This window comes from Amphiprion ocellaris, chromosome 8, assembly GCF_022539595.1.
Source record: "Amphiprion ocellaris isolate individual 3 ecotype Okinawa chromosome 8, ASM2253959v1, whole genome shotgun sequence".
Classification (NCBI taxonomy): Eukaryota; Metazoa; Chordata; class Actinopteri; family Pomacentridae; genus Amphiprion; species Amphiprion ocellaris.
The window spans coordinates 29,385,185-29,409,978 of NC_072773.1; the positions used below are offsets into that span (position 1 = coordinate 29,385,185).

At 42.7% G+C, this 24,794-nt stretch overlaps 1 protein-coding gene across 1 annotated transcript; it reads left to right on the top strand.

Annotated features, from left to right (window-relative positions):
- The first annotated feature begins 16,935 nt into the window (after positions 1-16,935).
- Positions 16,936-23,085, top strand: LOC111573864 (potassium voltage-gated channel subfamily A member 3). The gene is made up of 3 exons (XM_023278213.3): positions 16,936-20,085; positions 21,981-22,055; positions 22,187-23,085. The coding sequence occupies exon 1, from the start codon at positions 17,240-17,242 to the stop codon at positions 18,833-18,835; it is 1,596 nt and encodes a 531-aa protein (XP_023133981.1). The 5' UTR covers positions 16,936-17,239; the 3' UTR covers positions 18,836-20,085; positions 21,981-22,055; positions 22,187-23,085.
- The last annotated feature ends 1,709 nt before the right edge of the window (positions 23,086-24,794 follow it).

The following is a 24,794-nucleotide window of genomic DNA, read 5'->3' on the forward strand; positions in this document are numbered from 1 at the left end:
TTCTGAAGGGAAAGACGGAAGAAAACACTCTATATACGGACAATAACTTCATACTTCGAGCATCTTCTCTTCTCTTCTCTTCCTCTGAATAGAAATAGCACTGAGTCCCAGGACAGCAGCCTCGGGCCCACCAGAGGTGAGTGAAAAGCACAGATGTACTGACTTTGTAATCTCCGAATGACGCCACTTACTAAAATAGTGCGCGGACTCATTACCTTACAGTAGGTTCTTCAACTGTTTCGAAAGTTTTTCTATTTTTAATGGTGGCATTCAATTCTCGATTGTTTCGAGTTACTAAGTCTTGTCATTAGTATCGCTGGTGGTCCAGACTTTGTGCATCTTTCCATACATAAAGAGGGAAAAAAAACACTGAACTTCTGGTGTGTGTGTTCATGCATGTGTGCATGTGTCTGTGCATCTCTTGCATACGTGTGTGTATGTGGGTGCTTGAGAAAATCGTATCAGAAGCCTTTTATGGAAAGCTGTGAGAAATTGGGTTAGTTCTTTCATCACATTGTCCCCTCTCACAACAGGGAACAGAAAGCTTGTGCGTCTAATTAACGAGCGCAGAATCACAGGCACACAATGTACCGAATGACAAAGAGAGTTTTAAAAAAATGAGCAGTGACAAGAAAAAAAAAATACAAAGTTTTATCTCAGAAAAAAAACAGGTTGGCAATCTGTTGATTTGTTGGGAAACAGTGGACATCACAAAGCAGTAAAACTCTAGTTGTGTAACAACAATGTGAGTTGGGTGTCAATCTGAAATACGAGACTTCATTCGGGTTTAATTTCCACTGCAAGCAAAAGGTATTACATAGTGCATTTAGCCTGTCAGATGTGCTTTTGTGACAGAATAAAAAAAGACTTTCTGTTTCTTTCTGACATATAATTTGTTGATGTTTGGAAAGAACACTTAGATATTATAACTATGTAAATTTTGTGCTTTTTTCAAAGGCCTGTCTTTGATTGTTGTGCTACAAGCCTAATATTTTTAAATGAGTCTAACTGTGATGCTTTGTTTTACCTAAATGATGGCTAATACATAACTTGCACTCTATTGCGATGCTTAGTGTTGCTAAAAACAAGAAGGAAATCCTCTATTTGTTATGGTTCTGTCATGGCTCTTGTCATGATTCCAGTGTATTCTTCCTTGTGCTTGTTTTTTCCATTTCCCTCGTGTCTCCTATGGTTCCCTGTCTGTCTCTGTGTTCTCTCTGTGTGTCTACATGTATATATTTTGCCGAGCACGACTTCTCCCTCGTGCTACTGAGCGACCTGTGGCTGATGCACCTGTTCTTCATTTCCTCATTGCCCCCTGCAGTATGTCAACTCAGCTTTCCTCCCAGTCCTTGCCAAATTGTTCTGTCACCCAGTAGCTACGCTCTTAGGCCAACTGTCTCACTCTGAGCTTTGTTCTTTGTGATTTTGCTGAACTGACTGTGTGTCTCCCTGTGCTTGAGATTCTCCCTTGTTGGCCAGCCAGCTTTCTAAACTGCCATCTGCCTGCCTGTTATTCTCATTATCAGTTCTGCTCTTTTCCCAGCCTCATCTATCCTCTTCTTCGCTCACCCTCACCTATAGGTGCCTGCTCACTCTCCATCCCAAGTCCATCCCATCTTGAGCTTCATTCATGTTTCCCTTCCTCCCCTTTAGTTTTTTAGTAAACCTTTTCAACCTTTCCCAGAGTCTGTGTGCTGCATTTGGGTCCACACTTTACTACGGTGTAACAGGTTCCACCTGTTTGAGCTCAATAGTCTGAGTTCGTAAAGCCTTTTTTGCAATTCTGTTTTAAAAGATCCAGCATGTCTCTCATGTAGAAACACCAGCGCACTGCCGGTCTCTGTGTGACTGCTAATTTTAAAAACATAAGCAGTGGGAAGAGGATGCTGCACATGCTGAGGGCAGGGTTTATATGAGGCACACATTTAAATGTGTGTGTTCTCTGTTCACAAGGGCAGAGATTTCTAAATGCCAAAACTGAATAATTTATCAAGGCAACACCTTTCAGAGAGGCCAGGGATGGGGACGAAGACAGATGGAAAGAAGATGAGTCTCATGAATGAGTGAGTGGTGGACAAGTGGAGAGAAAGAGCTGTGGAGAAGACAACACCTTTGGACAACATGCAGACACGTAAGCAGGAGCTGCAGAGACACGACTGCTCGTGTTCAGTGTGTTAATGTGTGTATGTGACCACACATACATTGTGTCCATGCACTGACAGCTCAGGAGTGGAGCTGGTATTAGTAGTGGCTCCTGAATTAATCCTGACATGCATGTTAATCAGCAGCAGCTGAAAGGCAACTTTTTTTTAATCAAGCACATTCTCTCTGATATGACGGTGTGCTAATTACGAAACCGAATTCCATTACTGAACAAAAGACGAATTTAAAATAAATTTAAAATGACTCATAGCAGTATTTCTGAATGCATTCCTATGTTTCATTCAGAAAGTGCTGCCGGAAATGAGATAAGTTTACTATTGTTTTACTTTTCAAACTTTGATGTACACTTCTGTCATGAGAACAAATGCTACTATCTAACCCAGGGCTTCTTCTATGAGTGCAGCTAGATGCTACTGCAGAGAAGCAGGAGACACATTTTAGACTTTCATTGGTGATACTGACTCAAACGGTGATGCCCCTTCCAAGCTGGAAAAATCATCACTCTGAATCCTACCAAGTTATTTTCTTATTGCGGAAAACAGGACCATTTCCGCCTCGTGAGCACCTGCCAGCAGGAGGGAGTCCTTGCTGCTTTCTATTTCAAGACCCAGTGGGTATAATCCTCGCAGGTTTTCAGGGCAAAAACTGCAGGTTTCAAGATATGGAGAGCTGAAGTTCAAAATTTTGCCAAGCAACGAATGAGTTATTTTTGTTGTTGTTGTTTTTCTGCAAGAAACATTAAGCATAAAGATAATATTAGTAGAGAAGAATTGTCAGAACTGGTTGTGCAGTAGAGGATAAGCAGAATAACCTGTCAACCAGGAGAACAAAAAATCTAATTCAAGAAAATATGAGTTGTGACACTACAAATTAAAATCATTTTAAAATTTTTTCAATTACTGTGAATGCATGCACAGTACATTTTAATTGTACAAATGTGCCAAAGAGATTATATTGGAGACCAAACACAAAGCAATGCTTCTACAGGCTGACCTATAAGGCTATTTTTATGAAAAAAAATACCTCAGTTCATTTTTTTTAAGTCACATTTTTCCTGATCTTAATTTGTGGCCTTTCATCTTGCTTGAAATTCAATATGGGGCCAGAAACAAGAGAAAACACGTTTAATGAGGGAAGTAATGAATATCAGGTTTTTTGCAGCTAACAAAAATGCTTGCATAGTGACTCATCATTTGCCTGTGTAGACACTTTTCAAAACTCATTCACTGAAGGGAATAAAGTTAAAGTCAATTGTTATACATGTTTTTAAGACATGATAATTAGAGAGAATTTTCAACAACAACAAAAAATCCTTCTCCAACTATTTAGGTGACAGTGAATCCCAGGTGGACAAAGAACTAACTAGCTGTGTGAGTGATGTGTTAATGAAAGTAAACTGTCATTTAAAAAACTGCTGAGCTGTCATGGTAATAACATTGTTGTGTGACATTGCACTCACAACACTAAAACAACATTTATTTAATTAGTTAAACACCCTCACACACTCACATGCACACATATTTGGTTTGTGTGATAATTCAGGAGTTGATGATGGCAGTAAAAATAGATGGCACAAGATTAATGCACAGTGGTGTTAAAAAGTCAAGGAGGTGAATATAAAAGCCAAAAAGTTCTTGTTTGTAGTGTTGCTATTGGCAAAGACAAGCTGACCCACTTAGCGAGGATGTACTGCCTGAGAAGGAATGTGCACAGAGGCCAGAGAGGCCACCAAGGAGCTCCAGCCACAGTGTGTGTCAGCTAATGACTTATTACCTCTGCCTCTCTGGAGTTCTGGCTCACTCTGAAAAGGTATTGGACCTCTCATGACACCATCACTGAAGCACTCGCCACACACACGCACACAGACACAGACACACACACACACACACACACACACACACACACACACACACACACACACACACACACACACACACACACACACACATCCTGGGGCTCAAAAATCTTCCCGTTCCCGTCAAACACACAGTGGGAGAGAGTCATAGAAGAGAAATATGGAAATGAGCCTGATGGGGGCTTACAGTGGAAGCTTCTATGAAATTTTCCATTCAGCATTTATATTACAGTCTTTGTGTTTAGTAATTCATATATGGAAGTCATTATTGCACAAAAAAAAGATTAGATATGAATGAAAAAATTCATGGCTTAGTCTGGCACAGTTGTGGCCCTGACTGTGGGGATTTGTAGCCGTGCTGGTGACGTATGTCAATCTGTCAGCCCACCTCTTTTGTCCAACAGCATGAAATGTGTTACAGAGATTCCTGAAGCCCTCGAAATGAATTGTAATAACTTGGATGAGTCACATTTGGTAAAAATTTAATTTGATTTAGGACCAGATACCTGCAGAATTAATGACATCCCCTTCAGCCTCAGCTGTACTTTGGCTTCTGGGCTAATCAGCAAAATAAAAATTTCAAGCTAGCACACAAAAAATGGTACCTATGATAAAATAAATCATGTCTGGTTAACAACACTGTGTTATCTATGCTATACTGAGCACTTTAGCAAGTAATAGTATTTTGCTCCTGTAGCCATACAGCCATTGACAGTAGCATATCATTGAAACGGCAATGTTTTTCTGCCGTCTGTTGAAAAAATGTAAACACTAGAGACTGTAAAAGTAGAGAAGCAGTGCTACCACAGTGCAACATGCAGTACATGCCATTTTTAGATGTTAACCTTTTCTCCAATTATTTTTACCTAACACTATTTTCACCTGCAGCATCTGTGTATACCAAATTCTTTATTCCAGCTGTATCTAATAGGACACGATGCAGCTTCCCAGTTTGGTTGCAATGCATTACATTTTCTGACATCATCGTGTAAAAGTCACATGACACAATTTGAGGAAACTGTGAATGTTCTGTAAATATTTTAGCTGCTGTGGTAAACCTAGCTTTCTGTTAGAGGAGTGTAGAATAAGTGTTGCTCACCAAATGGTTTTGTGTTGCACATTTTGCCAAGAAAATTAAGGTAGAGTATGTCCAAAATTAGCTGCTTTTTTTATTTAATTGTTTGACCAATCTTTTACTTAGTCTGAAAACAGTGGATGTAATGCTGTGTAAAATTTAGCACCTTTAACAGTGGAAATCTGCTTGTCAGGACAAAATCAACAACCATAATATTTTCAAGCAATGTTTCAAAAAATGGTGTCAAAAATGGATTCACGGGAGGGACGACGTTTAGGTGTGTAGGACACCTGGCTGTTGCGGATGCACAGTCAACAACCATGTAGACCAACTTTCCAGAGCAGAGCTTTGGTGGAAATGGAAGCAGGCAGTAGCACATTGAGGAATATGTCAAACAGAGGTAAACTGTAAACACAGATGGGTACAAATACGATCCAGTTGGAAAAATATTCCCTCCCCGATGACAGGAAATGCATAAACAATGACCTTGGAACAGCAAAAACATTCATCCATCCATCCATTATCTATACACCTAATCCTCATTAAGGTTGTGGGGGGCTAGCTGACTTAGGGCGGAGGCAGTGGACACCCTGCACAAGGCTACACATATAGAGACAAACAACACACTCACATTCACAGCTACAGACAATTTCGAATCAAGAATTAACCTCAGCATGTCTTTGGAAACTGTGGTGTCTCGCCTAACCACCTGAGGGCGCTCGAGGACAGAGTGAGCAGGAAGGAGAGCAGGGTAAGAGCGCTGCTGGAAGGAGGACCCTGCTAGCAGGTTTGTTCCATGCTATTCGTTGGCTTGAAATAAAGTAAAGAAATCAAGTAAGGACTGCTTGTGTTACATACCCAACATATTGGCGACGAGGATGACGGCCCTGAACCTGAGCCAGCCGGCCCCTTTTCTACAAAATGTCGGGGAACCGCCGGTCCCATTCAAAGCATGGATTCGTACTTTTGAAAACTACCTACTAGCACTGTCAGACGCTGATCTGAAGGAGGCACGTAAGAGAGCTCTACTAATACATTGTCTGGGGGCAGAAGGACAAAGACTCTTTTATACATTGACAGTAGCTGATGATAAATATGACACAGCACTGCAGGCCCTCACAGACTTTTTCACCCCAACTGTGAATGTGGTTGCGGAGCGCTACCGTTTCAGGCAACGTAGCCAGCGCCCGGGGGAAACTACGGATCAGTTTGTTGCCGCTTTGAAAGAACTGGTCACAACATGTCAGTTCGGGAACATGGAAGAAGAGATGATAAGGGACCAAATCATTGAAAAGACTAATTCAGCCCGCCTCAGGGAGCGGCTACTACTGGAAGTTCCCCTTACACTCGCCAAAGCTTTGACCATTGCGCGCCAAATTGAAACTGCGGTGGCAGAAGCTAAAGCTATGACTGTGTGCACTGGAGCAACAGACAACGCTGTCCAAGCTGTTCATCAAGGACCACAACAAAACAGAAAGTTTAAAAGAGGAAAACCTACACCACAAATATCACAAACGGGACTACAGAAATCATGCTACAGATGTGGCTCAACCCAACACACTGCAAATTTCAAAGGATGTGCTGCAAAAGAGGCACACTGCAATTCCTGCAAAAAGAAGGGGCACTTCGCCAAAGTTTGCCGAGGAAACAAGCATGTGAGTGAGGTTGACGCTGTCCCAGAAGTGACTATTTTGAATGTGAATAGTGTAGGCTCTAATGTCATAATGTGTACAGTTAAAGTAAGTACTGCAGAATCTGAGAGTCAGGATATTGAGCTAATACTAGACACAGGCTCAGCAGTATCCATCCTACCAGAATCTATGGTCACTGAGTACTTCCCTGCATCCTCCCTCACAGAACCAAAACTAAGATTGAAGGATTATGGTGGAAATTCTATTCCTGTGAAGGGTTGTCTACAAGCTAATGTGACATTTGGTGACCTAAGTGCAAACACTGTACTCTACATTGTTAAGAAAGGTTCAGCAGTCCTAGGCAGAAACCTGTTCAATGTACTAAAGATGCAAGTCGCTGGAGGAAAAGTCACTACTGATACCAATAAAACTACAGTAGCAAATGTGAAAGCTGAAGAAATAGGATGTGCCAAAGCTTTTGTCCATAAAGTTAAAGTTCGACCAGATGTACCACCAGTACAACAAAAACTACGCAGATTACCTTTCTCTGTGAGAGAAGCAGTGTCTAAAGAACTAAAGAAACTTGTGGACCAGGATGTTATAGAACCAGTGGACTCATCAGAATGGATTTCACCCATAGTAGTCACTACAAGAAAAGACAGACCTGAGCCAAGACTTTGTGTAGACTTAAGAGAACCAAATAAGTCTGTTGTCATTGATGGCTTTCCATTACCTCATATGGAGGAAATGTTTGCAGAGCTGAGAGGTGCAACACTGTTTTCCACATTGGACCTTCAGAGTGCGTACCATCAAATGCCACTACACGAGGACAGCCGTAGTTTAACAACTTTCATCACACATGACGGTTTATTCCGTTTTAAGCGGGTGCCATTCGGACTGGCATCTGCGCCCAGCTGCTTTCAACGGATGATGTCCACCATCCTCAAAGGTTTACCAGGTGTCCAATGCTACCTTGATGACATTATCGTCTCGGGAACAACGACTGAGGAGCATGACAAAAGACTCTCAGTTGTACTTCGTCGTATACATGAAGCTGGACTTAAACTAAATCACAGAAAATGCAACTTCAGGCAAACAGAACTATCTTTCTTAGGGCACACAGTATCAGGTAAAGGATTACAGCCTGATGCCTCACATGTGACTGCAGTCTCTCAAGCTCCTCCTCCTACAGACCTGCCCAAGTTGAGGTCGTTTCTTGGACTCACATCCTGGTATTCTAAATTCATACCAGGATATGCCGCTGTTGTCGAGCCACTTCGAGCGCTGTTACGGGGAGCAGACACATTCACATGGACACCAGAAGCCCAAGAGAGTTTTGAGACTGTAAAAAAGCTCATAGTGAACAGTCCTGCACTTTCTCTGTTTAACCCAGAACTACCTACTTTGGTCACTACAGATGCATCAGATTACGGACTTGGAGCAGTACTCACCCAGATTCATAAAGATGGATCAGAAAAATCAGTTGCTTTTGCATCCCGTACACTCACCCAGGCGGAGAGGAAATACTCTACTGTTGAAAAGGAGGCCCTGGGGTGTGTGTGGGCAACGGAAAGATGGAGAACGTATTTGTGGGGGAGACATTTCACATTACGTACTGATCACAGCCCTCTCACCACACTTCTCGCATCAAAAGGACAAGGACGAGCAGGTATGCGGATAGCCAGATGGTCCTCTAGACTGTTATCATTCAACTATGATATTCAGTATAAACCGGGACGAGAAAACGTGACTGCAGACTGTTTGTCTCGACTCCCACTGCCAAGCTCAGAACCAACTTCAGAGGAGGACACAGAGGTTGCACTTACCTCTACATTGACGGCCATTTCTGACTCTGCTTTTAAAGCTGCTTGTATTGCATGTCCTGTACAGACAAAACTGCGTGAACTGCTTACTTCCAAATGGCCAAAGTCAGAAAAAAACTTAACGCCTGATATCCAACCATTTCACAAGTTGCGACATGAACTTTCCCTACAAAATGACTTAATCGTGCGTGGCACGCACAGACTAGTGGTACCTGACAGTCTTCAACCAAAAATGATTTCACTGGCACATGACACTCATCAGGGTATTGTGAGAACTAAGCAGAGACTCAGAGAAGCATATTGGTGGCCAAAAATGGATGTACAAGTCGAAGCAGCCATCAAAGCATGTATTACATGCCAGTCACACGACAAGTCCGCAGTCACACACAATACTCCTCTACAACCTGTGCCATATCCAGATGGAGCTTGGGAAAAGGTAGCCATTGATGTGGTGGGGCCTTTTGATAGAGCACCTATAGACTGTCGTTTTGCAATAACACTTATTGACTACTACAGTAAGTGGCCAGAACTAACCTTTGTCCCACAGGTTACCTCAAGAACTGTTATCCAGTTTTTATCTGCAGTCTTCAGCAGGGAAGGTGACCCCAAGGAGCTAGTCTCGGACAATGGTTCCCAGTTCGTGTCCCAAGAGTTTGAATCATTTCTCTGTGACAGAGGCATCATACACAGGAAATCTTCAGTTTATTATCCGAGAGCTAATGGTGAGATTGAGCGCTTCAATCGCAGCCTTAAAGACACTCTGCAGACAGCCGTGCTCGAAGGAAGACCCTGGAAGGAGTTTATGAGGGAATTTCTACATGTCTATCGTGCAACTCCTCACTCTACAACCCAATGTTCGCCTGCTGAACTGTTACATGGTCGACCCATGCGCACAAAACTGAACGTGGCTGGACGTCCACTGACCACCAATAAAACACAGTCATCAGAACAGGTGGCTCGCAGAGTGAGTGAAATGCAAAAGAAGAGCAAAGAGTACACGGATAGAAAGCGAGGAGCAACAGCAGTGTCTTTCAAATGTGGATCATATGTCCGGGTCAGAAAACCTGGCATTATTCCTAAAACCCAGAGCAAGTTTTCCAAACCACTCAGAGTAATGGAGCAAAAAGGACAGTATACTTACCTGCTGTCAGACGGAAGATCCTGGAACGCATCTTACCTTGCACCTGCTTCATGTCCGGAGAAGGGTAGTAATGGTCAACTACCGCCACTGGACTTTGTGAACACACCACCAACACCACCAGTGACACCTACACCCTCGACCAGACCAGTCAGGCTCAGACGATTGCCTGAGTGGACTAAAGACTTTGTGCGTTGAACAAAACGAATAGTTAACTGCTCAGGATAATGTTAGAAACTTATAGACTGCAAAGTTACTGTTACTTTATTCATGTTCTTTATGCAGACTTTAAGAAGGGTTCACTGATTTTATGAACATTAGAGCATGAGTTAAGTTCATTTCTAAATACTAATGCCAGTTACGAATAACATTTGTAATTCATTCACCTTCACAGCTAAAATGTTCATATAGATATAAGGGTGGCTTAATTAAGGGGGATATGTGGTGTCTCGCCTAACCACCTGAGGGCGCTCGAGGACAGAGTGAGCAGGAAGGAGAGCAGGGTAAGAGCGCTGCTGGAAGGAGGACCCTGCTAGCAGGTTTGTTCCATGCTATTCGTTGGCTTGAAATAAAGTAAAGAAATCAAGTAAGGACTGCTTGTGTTACATACCCAACAGAAACATGCAAACTCCATGCAGAAAGATCCCAGGCGCAGGCCGGGACGTGAACCGGGAATCTTCTAGATGCAAGGCAAGAGTGCTTAAACACCAACCACCTGTGCAGCCCCGTAAAAACATTCAGTACGGTTAAAATAATCAAGGTAACTGATCTGGTTTTGTCAAATAGATATTGCATAAGAACATAAAATCAAACAACAGATTGCAGAAAAGCATTTTACAGGGGAACGGTTCTGCATTTCTACCTATAGAGAATGAAGACATGTAGACATACAGCAGAGACAAAAGAATATTCTTTGTCTCCAAATAGACGACTAAAATGCTAAAAGTTGGCCAGATGACAGATAACATTTTAAGGTCAAAAAACTGAAGAGCGAGCTTGAAAGTCATGTCAGATGTGAGAAATTAAAGCGTGTGCAATGTCTACTTGTAGAGGAGGAGGGAGGTGGGAGCAAAGAGAGGATGGGAATGTGATGAGGCTCTCACATTTCTTCGTTTCAAATCCCCAGACTATTTACAAATACTGTCACCATGGGAAGGAATTCGCACACTGGTTTCTATTTTATGGATTAACACATGAAGTAATTGTCATGTAATGCAATTATTCCACGGCTGTTCTTGTGCTTGTACGTTTTATTCATTCTGATGCTCGAATCTAAGAAAGATTTGGTTTTTGAGCAGGGTCTAACTAGGGCAGAAGACAAAGACAAACACTCTAATTAATAGATAATTACAAGGCTTTATAATTCATCAAAGTCCTGCATGGTCTCCAGAGCTTCAATATGTATAACGCATTGAAGTCCTCAGCTCCATCAGCCTCGACCTTCCAGGATTTTCCACTGCAAATGAAAAGTTTTTTTTTTCCTGTTTCTGTCCTCATTCTGTGTCTAAATAGAACTGATGGTTGGTGCGTGAAGCAGGGAAGCCCCTCTCTCTCGCTGCTGCAGCTGATATTCTCTGCTGGGAGTGTATCTATTATGCATACATATCGCCTGCCGCTACATCTTCATATTTATGACACTCCAGTCATGCTGGAACTCTGCGAGAAACACCAACCAGATTGAATTCAGACAGAAAAGCAGATGCCTTCAAGTGGCAAAGTCAGTTTACAGACAACGAGAAAGCGCAGCCACGCAAAGTCTGGTCCCGTTGGTAAATGTGTTTTCTTCTGTGTTTGTGCGACCATGTGTGGTGCTTCAATCAGAATGCAGAGATGATCATCAGGTCCGAGCAATGACAAACTGCCACAAACAGCAGAGCTTCTGCCGTGCTCCTCCCTCCACACCTCACCCTTTTCTCCCACATCCCTCTCTTGGTTGCTGGGGTTACAGCAGGACCTGATGCAGCTCCTGGCCGGTTAGTCTTTGTTTTACAAGATGGGCCCTGATCCTCCGTCCCTCTCTGTCATGTGCAGCTGCAGCCTCGCACTGATATCTACAGTTATGCTAATACGAGCAGTTAATTAATTAGTCCACACACAGGTGCTTTGTCCATATGGGCCTTTTCTTCATTTGTAAATATTCAGTTTACAGCACCCCTGTGTGCCTCTACTGTTTATGTGCCTGCGGATAAGGAGGAGGATATGGGATTGGTGAGGACGCGCCAGTGGCTGAGTAACAGGAAGACATGGCTTGTAAAAGTAGAGGGCTCACAATCTGCTTCTAATTAATTATATACATTGCTGGTGGAATTATTGAGTTACATCAGGCGTAATAACAAAAGGCTCGTGGATATGGCTGTAACTGCATCCCAGAATAGCACGTCATCGAATTAAGTTGGCCATAATTAAGAATAGTGCCATGCAAATGTTTATCTCTAAATCAAGAAAAGAAGAAATAAAAACTGCTGCAGAAATGCTAAAAAGATTAGTTCCACGTATATTTTGTATGCAAATCCTGCATAGCATGACTCTGTCATTGATACTAGCTTTCCAAACTCTGCCTAAGGCCTTTACTGGGGAATATAAACAGAAAGCAACCTAAAGCATCTCCTTAACTCAAATGAGATATGAGCAAATGGTTGTAATAGGATGTCTCCACAACATCCAAAAACAATCTTAAAACATAAGAATAATGATAACAACAAAGAGGCATTAACTGGTCCAGTTTGAAGAGGAATTCCCATTCAAGGTGGCTGGTTGTAAACAGATGCTGGGACAGGAATTTTGCTTACAAGGAAAGCAAAAAACAAAACAAACAAACAAAAAAAACCAACAGCGTGCAGAATAAATGTTCCATTACAGCAAGAGTGCCGACAACAACAAAGTGGGTGGGATATAGACTAAAGGTAACAATACCTGAGGGCATGTTTGGAAAAAACTAATCCACATATAGTCTACTTGTGAAGTCAGAGATTACAACTATTCGTAAATGTTAACTAGTAGAATCGTGAACAGGTTGCCAAAACTCCTATTTTGCTTTTCGTTAGTTTTAGGCAGGATATTAACTTTACCCTTTTTCCAGGAGCTATATGTGTGTGTCTGTGAAAGGAGGCTGCAGAAGATCCAAACCAGCCCAATTTTTCAAGTGCAACCAGATGTCCACCACCTCAGCCAAAGGAGCTGATCTCCCTGTAAAATGACCCACTCTCCCTCCTCACATGCTGTCTGGGCCTGTTTCAATGTCTTTCAGTCAGCCGCATTCCAGTTCGAAAGTATTCAAGTGCAAGGTAGCCTAATTTCGTAGGTTAATAAGGGAGTTGGGGTGGTCCTATATTTAACACAGAGAGTGGAAACCACATTAGAAGGCCCTTTGGCTGTCCCTGAGCTTTTTCCCTCTGGACTGACTGGCCCTTTTTAATACAAGACAGCTTCAATGTGGCCTGAATAAGAAAACAGGGTCTATACTGAATCTGTCAGAGTCACAATACTTAAAATCACTGTCAGGAATTTGACATTTATCATGCATCAGAGTGGGGATCTTTCACTGCAATCATTTTCCTAATTTCACTTCTCTACCCCTGTATTGTTTCTATTAAAGTGCTCATTAACTTTTGCATTTAGAGGACTGTGCTTCCAGCACAGGGTTGAAAAACTTCAGTTCTGCTGTCAGACCTTTAAGTGAGAATAGTTGTATTGTAATGCAAAAATGCAAGCATTAATGCATCCATAATCTCACTTAAGTAAAAGTGTAAAAATACATTCGAAGACATGCACTTAAAGTATTAAATAAAGTATAGCTATTTTTACTTCTGAAAATCTAGTCGAGGATCTGTTTGGTAGCATAATCTCTAACAGTGCATAATATGTTCCACATTAATAAAGAGTTTTGTCTGAAAAACTTAATCTGGAAAGTAAGTAGTGTCTAAGTATAAATAAGAATAACAATGTGATGTAGGATTGAAATACACAACATTCCTGTAGCTGGTTGTTGACAGCAATAATATATTTTAATGTGTATTATGAGCAACGGGTTTAGATATTAAAATACTTTGAGGGTCAGTTACTGGAAATATGGTATTTCTTTGGTTGCAAAGTTTTTAACAAACTTTCATTCTTCCACTCTCTCTGACGACTTGTTTCTCCTTTGCCTCAAAAGGATGGTGTCTACAATATTTGTTTGTCTTGTTACGCATCTGATTAAACATAGATTAAGACTGCTGGAAAAAACATGCAATGCAAATGCATGTAAATAAATGTTATCCCAAAAATGCAGTGCACAAAAGTACAAATTTCTGTGTGCTGAGTGTGTGAATGTGGAACTTAATGTGTCAGAATGAGTGTTGCCACAGATTGCCCATGTTGATTTGACCAGCCATTCGCTGCACATTTAATTTAATCTGGAAGCAGATGTTCATGAACAGCAAACAGTCATCGCTCACAATTAGCTCGAGGTCTTTTTCCTCTCTTTGGTGTTTTTTTTCCCCATCCACTTGTTGATATGTTGTTTGAGAGCATGTTCCACTGTGATGTAGGGAGCATGAAGGTAAAACTACAGAGTGTAAACACTTCCAACTGTTTAAAGACATCAGAGGAGCAGACTGAGAGAGACAGAGGAAATGTTTAATGACACTCTTTGTATTTGGCATTCTCTTTGTTGAGCAGATTCAGCTTAGTAACTAGTCAGCTTTCTTGCTTTTATGCTTCCCTTTCGTTTTATTCTCAGCTCGCATGTGCACCACCACCCACCCACACCCACACACACAGGGATGTGTTTGGCGTTGGCAGTGATCGGCTTGAGGAACTTCCATTTTTACATTTATCCCTAAACACTGAGCAGCTCTTTAAAGAAGTGAGAACCAGCACAATGTGCTCAGCTTTGGGTAAAGTCATAATTTATTCTAACATTGTCACAGTGCTTGATTATAAAGATAGAGAAAGATCTTCTCCAATCCCCAGCGTTTCCTTACATGCCACTGACCTGACTCTGAATAAACAAGCAGACTTCATGTACAGTAGATCAGTTTCACCTTCTGAATTTCTACTTTGTCTTTGTTTAAAAGTGAATATTGTCAAAACTAGATTAATTGTGAGCTTTTATCTTGACATTTATTATCTATTTGTTCATTTTATGCTGATGCATCTTTGTTGCTGGGGAATGTTGTCATGGTAATAGAATGACTTTCATGTAGCTCAGCATGTTTTTGCAAAGTTTACCTGAGAGGTCAAAAGGCAAAGTTTGAAGTCCACCTCAGAAAATACATGTACACACCGTAAAGGCTTTTTGTCTTTGGAAATGTGGACTCTTTCTCTTTGTTATGAAGAAAAAAAATCACAGGGTCAACTTACAAACAATGTATAATGTCAAATAAACCCTAATTCCTGACTGTTTGTTCACTATAAAAGCTGTTATATTTGTATTTCTCCTTTGAGAATCTGGATGAACTGTTATTTTCCATATTGTATACAACAGTAAATCTGCCAAAAACACTGCAAAGTGTTTTGTCTAAGCTCAACAATTACAGCAATTTTCCACGACAACAGTGGGAAAAAAAAGTATATTCTGACAATCACAGAACAATGAAGGCCAGAAAATGGTTTTGAAACTTTATTTCAGTTTTGGCATATTTAGTGACCCAAAACCCTCATGCATCATTTGAATCAAAAAAATACCATGACAGCAAACAAGGGAGGAGAGAAATAGAGAAAAACACGCAACAAATGTCTCCAGCTGGACTGGATCATGGCACAATCAGGGTTGGTTAAGGTTGGCACATTAACCCCTGGGTTACTAGTGCTCCCAAACGTAAAAATATAATTGAGTTATTGCTAATAAATTAAGCCAGTAAGACACCTTTCTTTCCCTAATCTTCAGCTTCAATGGAAAAAAACACTCAGAAAGAAGCTACACTGTTTTTTAGTGAAATAGCAACAGGCTTCAGATGGCAACTAGTGGCTATACAAGCTTTCTCAGTTGTCTGTGTCACCAAGTGCTAGTATAGTGACTGTATTACTGTAAGCCTATTCAGCGTGACTTAACCGGAGGAGGTGTTTCTGCCAGCAATTGAATTCCACCTCAGAAATATTTATGCAAAAAAACATATATAAAAATCTTGACGAATGGTCAAGTTTGAGCCATTTCAGCACCTCGGACAGCAACCCTTCAAGCAGCGTCACTTCAGAAGATTCATGCAACTAATGTCACTGGACAGTAAGACTTAGCCACTGAGCTTATGGAAGAATCAGAGGAGACAACTGGAGCACTAACTGGGGAAGAAAAGATTCTGCATTTAATGTATTAACAGAAAAATTAATTCTGTCAATCTACAATACAGTATCTGCTTATGATGTACCATTGTCACACTCAGAATAATAGTACTACAATCAAATACTTGCTATTTTCTTGCTTGTTCATGTATTGTGATGATCATATGTGAGGACACGTCAGTTCTAAACGTGCTGAATTCTATGGCTGAATATCTTAACATTCAAGACGTAAAGTAGGCTGAACATGACTGGTGAACACAGTGGGGCTGATAATCCGTCAGGGTAAAAACTGGTCACGTTTCAGATGAGAAAGGGAGGATTACTCTCTCAGTCTTTTTGTGTGATTATATCTGATCAAATCTGTCAGAGGGCTGAAGCTGCTGCATACTGCAGTTGCCCTTTTGACATTCACCATATTAGCCCTTGTGAGGTCAGGGTGCCAATGACAGGAGTGTGTGTGGGTGTCTCTTGATGCTGTGATCATTAGTGTTTCTTTACTTGTTTGTTTTTTATGTGTGTATAACACATATTTCTTTATCATGCTTCTATTACTGAACCACACATTTCTTTCTCTCACTTCGACCTGTCTGATCTTCCTCCTCTTTGCTCTTTCCCCTCCCCTCCCTGTTTGCTCCTCTTCGCTTGAATATGTTCCACTTGGCCACTTTGGGACGCAGACGTCAATTAGACTCCAGATTCCAGATGGGAAGTCAAACGGTATCCCTCCTTTCTTTGTGCGTAATTTTAAAAAGATAAGGGATAAGGTGCATTATTCCATCTCCGAATGCATTTAATTTTACAACGGCACACCCAATTGTTATATGAACAAAAGATGTCACCAAAGGACACGCGTATTATTGGCGCATCTATTAAGAAATAATGAAGAGAATATGCCCTGTCTGTGCGTAATGACCTTGTTTTAAAAGGAGACTGTTTGGGCTCGGAAAGTAAGTGTGTGCGCGCGTGTCTACAAGACGGGGAGAGGGGCAGAAGGAGGCGGGCACGCCCAGCCGATGGTGTTGAATGACGCCCGTCTGTTGCTTCTCCGGCACATCGGTGTGTCCTGCGATTGGCGGAGGACGGTGAAAGGTACCCAGCGCTGGTGCGCCGTGGGCGGGTGGAAGGCCTGTTTATAAACCCAGATCGTCCCCCCGTGGGCGGGAACAGCAAGAGTGGGGAGTGAAAGTGAAGGAAAAAGGAAGAGAGTGCGAGAGACGTGGAGGAGACGAGGCTGTGGCGGCGGCTGTGGTTGACCGGGGTACGCGGAGGGGGCGAGGCGGCCGCCCCTGTATGCGTCTTCAGCCGCGCATGGACGACCACCTCAGCCTCCTGCAATCACCCCCGCCGAGCGCAACCAAAACCCGGGGCGACAACCTGGTGAACCACGGATACACCGAGACAGAAGCCGACGTGATGACGGTCGTGGCGTGCGACAACATGCTGGAGGAGTCGGCGGCTCTCCCGGGCCACCACTCTCTGGACCGATACGAACCGGATCACGAATGCTGCGAGAGGGTGGTCATCAACATCTCAGGGTTACGCTTCGAGACGCAGCTCAAGACTCTGTCACAGTTTCCAGAGACGCTGCTGGGTGACCCCAAGAAGAGGATGAGGTACTTTGATCCTCTCAGGAACGAGTACTTTTTCGATCGGAACAGACCCAGCTTTGATGCCATTCTCTATTACTACCAGTCTGGCGGGCGCATCAGAAGACCCGTAAATGTGCCCATTGACATTTTCTCTGAGGAGATACGCTTCTATGAGCTGGGTGAGGAGGCTATGGAGAAGTTCAGGGAGGATGAGGGCTTCATAAAGGAGGAGGAGCGGCCGTTGCCAGAGAATGAATTTCAAAGACAGGTGTGGCTGCTTTTTGAATACCCAGAGAGCTCCGGTCCCGCCCGGGGAATAGCCATAGTGTCTGTCCTGGTCATCCTCATCTCCATTGTCATCTTCTGCTTAGAGACACTGCCGGAGTTTAGGGACGAGAACAGGGATCCAACGACCATCGCGCCTGGGATAAATGGCACACTCCCATATTTCATCAGCCCATTTTCAGACCCGTTCTTTGTGGTGGAGACGTTGTGTATCATCTGGTTCTCCTTCGAGCTGCTGGTGCGCTTCTTCGCCTGCCCGAGCAAAGCCACGTTCTCCAAAAACATCATGAACATCATTGACATCGTGGCCATCATCCCTTATTTCATCACCCTGGGCACCGAGCTGGCAGAGAGGCAGGGAAACGGACAGCAGGCCATGTCATTAGCAATTCTGCGCGTAATTAGACTCGTCCGGGTGTTTCGCATCTTCAAACTCTCGCGTCACTCCAAGGGGCTTCAGATTTTAGGACAGACTTTAAAAGCCAGCATGCGCGAACTGGGCCTGCTCATCTTCTTTTTGTTCATCGGTGTCATCCTCTTCTCCAGTGCTGTGTACTTCGCCGAGGCAGACGACCCAGATTCTGGTTTCAACAGCATCCCGGACGCATTCTGGTGGGCTGTCGTCACCATGACTACAGTGGGCTACGGCGACATGCATCCCGTGACGATCGGGGGAAAGATTGTGGGGTCTCTGTGCGCAATCGCCGGTGTGCTGACCATCGCCCTGCCCGTGCCTGTCATCGTCTCCAATTTCAACTACTTCTACCACCGAGAGACGGAGGGCGAGGAGCAGGCACAGTACCTGCACGTGGGCAGCTGTCAGCCTCTGGCAGACACGGAGGAGCTGAGGAAGACGCGCTCTTCTTCCTCACTCAGCAAGAGCGAGTACATGGTGATAGAGGAGCACGGCATGAACAGCGCGTTCAAGCAGCAGCCCAACTTCCCCACCACTGCCCAGAACAACTCGCAGAATTGCGTGAACATAAACAAAAAGATTTTCACCGACGTGTAGCCAGTTTTAAGAGTCATGACCCTGGACGCAGGAAGCGGTGATGTGTCAACACGCAGCTGGTTCTGTCGTTGCGCACCAGCGTGTGGAAGCAGCGGTAGATCAGATGAAGAAAGAAGGGAATAAAGAAAGACAAGAGAAGGAGAAGGAAAGAGAGAGCAAACCCTGTCTTTTTCAGAGAAGCTGCTTTGTGCTCCATTCAAAGAAATCAGGATTTATTTTTATTCATTTCAGTGATATGAAGTCATAATTCTGTATGGTTCCATTCGCGCTTGCATGGAGAGAAAGAGCTCCTTAAAGTATTAGGCCTACTATTCTTCTCTGAGTGAGGGGATTGACCTGTTGTGCGTTGTGCAATAGCCAGTATATTATCACAGCAGGTAGAAATAGAAGCTTTATAACTGTGAAAGATGAGTACAAATGTATGCTACTTGAAGGACTCACATTGTATTAACATGCGTTATGAGTCGTGATCCGTCAGTCATAGCCTATGTATAATATTCAGAATCATTTAAATATGTGTGTGTGTTCAAACACATGTAATGTCTGAAAAACACAGTTCAGCATATATTATCTCAATTAGACCGTTTTGTGCTATGCCTTTATCGTGCGTTAAAGTCTAGTCCAAATGCTATTGTCCTACAATTCCTCGATATGGACTGTCCTGGTGGGCTGTTTAATGCACACATGCCGCCATGTAAACACAGGGGCCAGCCGACTGTCAGTGTCTCGTGATCGGTGCAACACAGAGCTCCATCGCGCACGCAAACAGCGATCAAAGATGGAGCGTCTTTCTCTTTGGATGCCTCAAATATAGCCCGCTGTGATGTAGTCTCCATGGCGACGGTCGTTTCCTCGGTAACCCCCAGTCACCGTTGCCATGGCACCCTTGTTTCCACAGTAACCTCCCAGATGGCTTGGAAGCTATATTGAAGATTCTCATCGAAAATATCTTGTCCCCAGTCTCTAATTTTGCGTGCGTAAAAGTCCAAACATGCCCAGCGCCCCTATAGCAAATCAGCAAGCTCAGCCGGCGACTTTAACATTGGCACGAACACAAATTGGAGCAAGGAGGTCTGTTTATTAATTGCTACAATGAACTGCCCCCACTGAAAAACCCCAGGCACAACTCAGAATGAGGAGAGACAGCACGTGTGGAATTATGAATGGACTGGGAGCACATTGTCTGGCTGTCCTGAGTGCGCTACTGTGGGCGCTCAGCAGAGGCTGCTGTTCTCCCACAGACAAACTTGGTAAGTTCTGAGCACTGTCATGCCCTCTGTCTCCTTCTGAATGATCTTTTTGCCCTTAATCATATTTTCACTGTTTGTAGATTTACACATTTTGCAGAACTGTCAATCCAGGGCAGGTTGGTTCAATCTGCAAAAATATGACAAGTTTCCCTCACAGGTTCAAGTCAAAACAGTTCTTTTCCATTATTGCATCTATTTAGATTACAGCATATTGCAGGGAGGATGCAGCTGATTGTTTATATTTTGATAATCTAATGACGTCTAAAAAGGTGCAGGTATGTATATGTTATGACCTCCATCGACCTGAGTGTGTAGGGTTTCCTATTATGTATAATGGGCGTGATGCTCCTGCAGTGTACCCAGGTTATATTTCACCTTCAGCTGACTTTGTCAATGAAATGAATAAGAGCACCAACAGCATGCCCACCCAGCTTGTCTGAGTGCTGCTCTCTGGTGGCCATCATCTCCTGCTAACAGAGCAGGTGGCTCATACCTGCTTTGTGACCTCTGTATCCTCTCAACACTGACATCAGGGAGACACAAAGGTCAAATATCAATGAGATACAAGACAACAGCACAAAAAGAGCAGACTCTTTGTCAGTGGTATAACTGAATAAATTATGTTTTCTAATACAAGTAGTGTAATTGCTGTAGTAAATCATAATACCTATGTTTACATTATTTGATTATATTCATGTATGCACTGGGTTGAAAAGCTATTTCAAAATGCCCTTGCTGTATTTGCACAGAACATTCTTGTCTATGAAACTGCTGCAGTGCCATTTCTCCAGATTTATGTCAAGATTTATGTCCATTGTCCTCACTGGCTGTGGTTACTCTAACTGAAACAGACTGCAAACGGGAAGAGGGAAAAAATCAAAAGGCAGGATGTGGAATCTGTCCGTGTTCTGAATCTATTCAGTGCGGCTGTGTGTGTATTCGAACATGTGCTTGTGACCATATGTGAGTAGTATATGAACTAATAATATCTACAACCATCCAGTCAGGGCTGGGTGATAATTAGGGCAGTCTCATTCGGTGGCATGCCCTAAAGGCGCAGTGGGAGGTCTAGCAGAATGGCCTCTTCATTGATTATTCCAATCCAATTTGACCCCTGACCAGACTTTATATTTTTCCTGCGAATACACTCTTATTGGCCATGAGTTAAACGGCCTGCTCGTTTCTCAGGTCTCATAAAATCTCCAGTGACGACAAACACTGGTCTATTGATCAGTAAGTGAGATATATTATGGAGGAGATGGGAGCTACTTGTTTATCATCTAACTAGATTGGTCAGTCTGGAAGCTATTCTCCTGGGCACGGGCAGGATGGATTGTTCGAGGCAAAAACACAGCCATCATGCACTACTGCTGCAATCATCTTTTCCATTCACATTCTGCCGTCCTTTGCTAATGTGAATCCTCACAGATCACTTGAGTTTTACATTTGTTTCTGTGACACACTAATTCCATCTCCTTAACCTACGCTGCTCTCTTCTTTAAGTTTGCCACACTGTAGATGATTTAGCTGATGCTCTTATGCAGGCTAACTTGCAATAAGCCAGCGGTTAAGTGGCACAACAGCTTGACTAATAGACAGTTTAATAGGAAAGGCATCAGTGAGTGGGGATAGATTTGGAAATGTTAACTGTCTTGTTACAGTCTCTGTTGTCACAACGTTGCCTGTTCCTCTCCTCTCCTTCTGAACTGACGGTATTTACAGTTAGATTTTCGCATGACTGGTAATGAGACACCAGGGAGGAGAAGAGCAGCCTTGCTTTGTTAATAAGACCATCGAACTGTGTGATGGACATGCTGTGTGTCTCTAACAATTTAGCTTTTTTCTTGCCTCCCTCCCCCTCCTCCTCCTCCTCCTCCTCTTCCTCTTTTTCCTAGGTGCAAGTTGTTCCATTTTTCTTCTCAGACCTCCTGGAACCCCCAAACACCCCAAGTAGACTGCCTCCCATTTGGGTAAACAGGCTGCGTTTTATTCGTAGAGTAAACATGGCATGACCTTTAATTAAGATTCACGCTAATTAATTTTCATTTCCAAGCTGTATAGATTAGCCATTAACCTGCTGTGGCCCTCTTTACCCCTTTAGGGTCGCGGTGACTCTGGTCTTCCTGTTGGGCCAGATGGGCCAAAGTCAGAAATTGAGGCAGAAATCCTGCTGGATCAATTCTTCTTCCCATGCCCTCTTGCTCTCAACTGGTGCCCTCAAACCTGGACAAACAAGTGGTGCCTAGCAGCTCTCCCCGTCCAGTGGACCGCAAAAATGCAACAAAATACAATCGCAACAGACTCAAAAGATATTCCTCATACAGTTTTGTAGCCGCAGTTGTATAACTGCTTTTGTTCTGGAGTTACACTGTGAATGGAGCCATCACAAGATCAAAATGATTCAGACAGTGACAGTATTCAGCTGGAACTCTGTTAAGAACTCTGGCATTTCTTCACACTGCTTTCTGTATGAAATTCAAAAAGGACAGTTCAGGAAACAGCCAGCATTCTTGCAAAGCACATTTCACATTCCTGGAATTTACAAAGATTTCTACATTCTGTGCTCATGTTTCTGGGAAGTGATTTTCATCATGGACAAAAACTGGCAAACAAGTGCAAGTCAAAAGTGGCAAAAACTGAGGCCATCCGTGATTTACTGATATGAAACTGTGATCCAAATCAAAGACTGTTAGCCATATGCCTTTGTAAGCTCTGTGTGCTCTATTGCTAATACGTGAAACACACATAATGTACGTGTGCTGGTTGCTGCTATTCCCTCGACGTATACATGGAGAACAACACAAAGGCATTCACGTACACGCAAACAGACACACAAACATGCACATATATGTATACACATGCCTGTGGATGGCTCTCTGCTATCCCAGAGTTCTCTGGTGTTTTTGTGGGATGGTAGAATGTTGTCAGGGGAAGGCTGTGTATGCCAGTATTTGTTCTGTGTTGTTCTGTGCTGTCTTAAACATGATCCATATAAAGAGATTATGAGGTGTACTGTCTTTATTTGAGAGGAGCTGCAGTTTGTTTATGCTTAATTACCAAGAGAATGGTGGTGATTTATGTCTGGGAGGATATCTAGGTCTAGTTTCAGATCTTTTTTTGTGTAGATACAGTATATTTCAGTTCTGTGAAATATACTCTCTAGTTTTAATGTAAAGATGTAATCACATAACCCCCTGTGTAAGAGCATTTGTGTGTTCGTCTCTCTTACTTCAATATCTTCAATACAAGACGCTTGATGTATCAGCATAGTAGTCAAATTAAAAAAAAAAAAAAAAACAAAACATTTTTGCGACAGAAATTCAGTTGAGTGCATGGTAAACAATTCTTTCAAAATCACTAATTTCCTGAGTTAATCTGGACACAAATGTCTATTAAATGCTACTGACATGCAGGAAATGCCACTGCTAAGTATGTGTTTTTCAATTCAGAGCTTCACACAGGGGCTGTATTCTAGTAGTGAATAGCAGTCTCTGTCTCAGTCATTTGAGCGCTGAAAAACACACTACACAACAGAAGACAGATAAAGGCACCCATTCTGTAACAGGGTGACCGGGCCAGTCCCTTTATGAGAGAATGCTGCATCTATAAACAACAATGAAGCAGAAGGAAAATACCACAAATAAAAGACACTATTCTGTCTGATGGATATTAGAAGCTCAACATCACAAGCACCGGGGATTTATATTTAGTTTGGAAAAGAGATTCTAAAATGTTATTCTATGAGAATATTTTCTCCTGTTGCTTGCCATATATTTGGGTGCTCCCTGAACTGCAGGGTTGGACCTTTAAGAGAACTAAACGGTGTCCGAGCACAGTGGAAAACTTCATATCATCTCTGTGCCGAAGAGGTAAATATTAACATTCTACCAGAGGTTTACAGCAATCATACTGTCATGCTGTGTATGAGCAAGTGTGCTTTATTGCTTCGGTAAGCTTGCCAGTTCACTAATAACTCTGCCATCTCTCTCAAATAATGTGTGGCCAAGAGTATCAAAGCACCTTTTTGCAACAGATATTGGAAAATTAGGGCTTCCCGTGTTTACCAGTACAACACAGACATGGATACAGCTCTCATGTAATTGATTTGTGCCTGTTTTGTCTGGTATTGTCTAATAAACCTGTTTACTATTGCATTTGAGTTCACTAAAATACCTATGATGTCATCAAAGCTCATCACGAGCCGTGGCACTACAGTAGGACATCTCCATAGTAACAAGGGAGGGTTGCTGCTGAGATGAAGGGAATGGCAGTTCCAGCCGTCTACAGGTTCACTGGAGAGATTAGAGTCATCTGTTGCAGCATTAATGCGTACACGGCTTCTGAGAAACAGGAGGGGTTGGCAGTGTGAGTCTGTGCCTCTATGAGCATTGTAAACTGTATGTGTGTGTGTTTGTGTCTCTGGCAGAAGATCAGTGCATTGTCCAAAAGGCAGATTGTGTCTCATTATTAGGCAACAAGTCTAAGTTGAGTTAACAAAACACCAGCGCTATGAGCCAACATCAGATCGCAAATAAAATGAAACCATTACAAGACTGACGAAAGGACACTCCAACATCTAAGGCGATGGAATCACCAAAAAACACATTTTTTGGTCACCTGTGGGCAAAAGAGATTCATCGTAACTTTTTAAATTAAATCTATTATAAACAGCTGTCTAATTACACATCAAGAAATCATAAAGCAACATT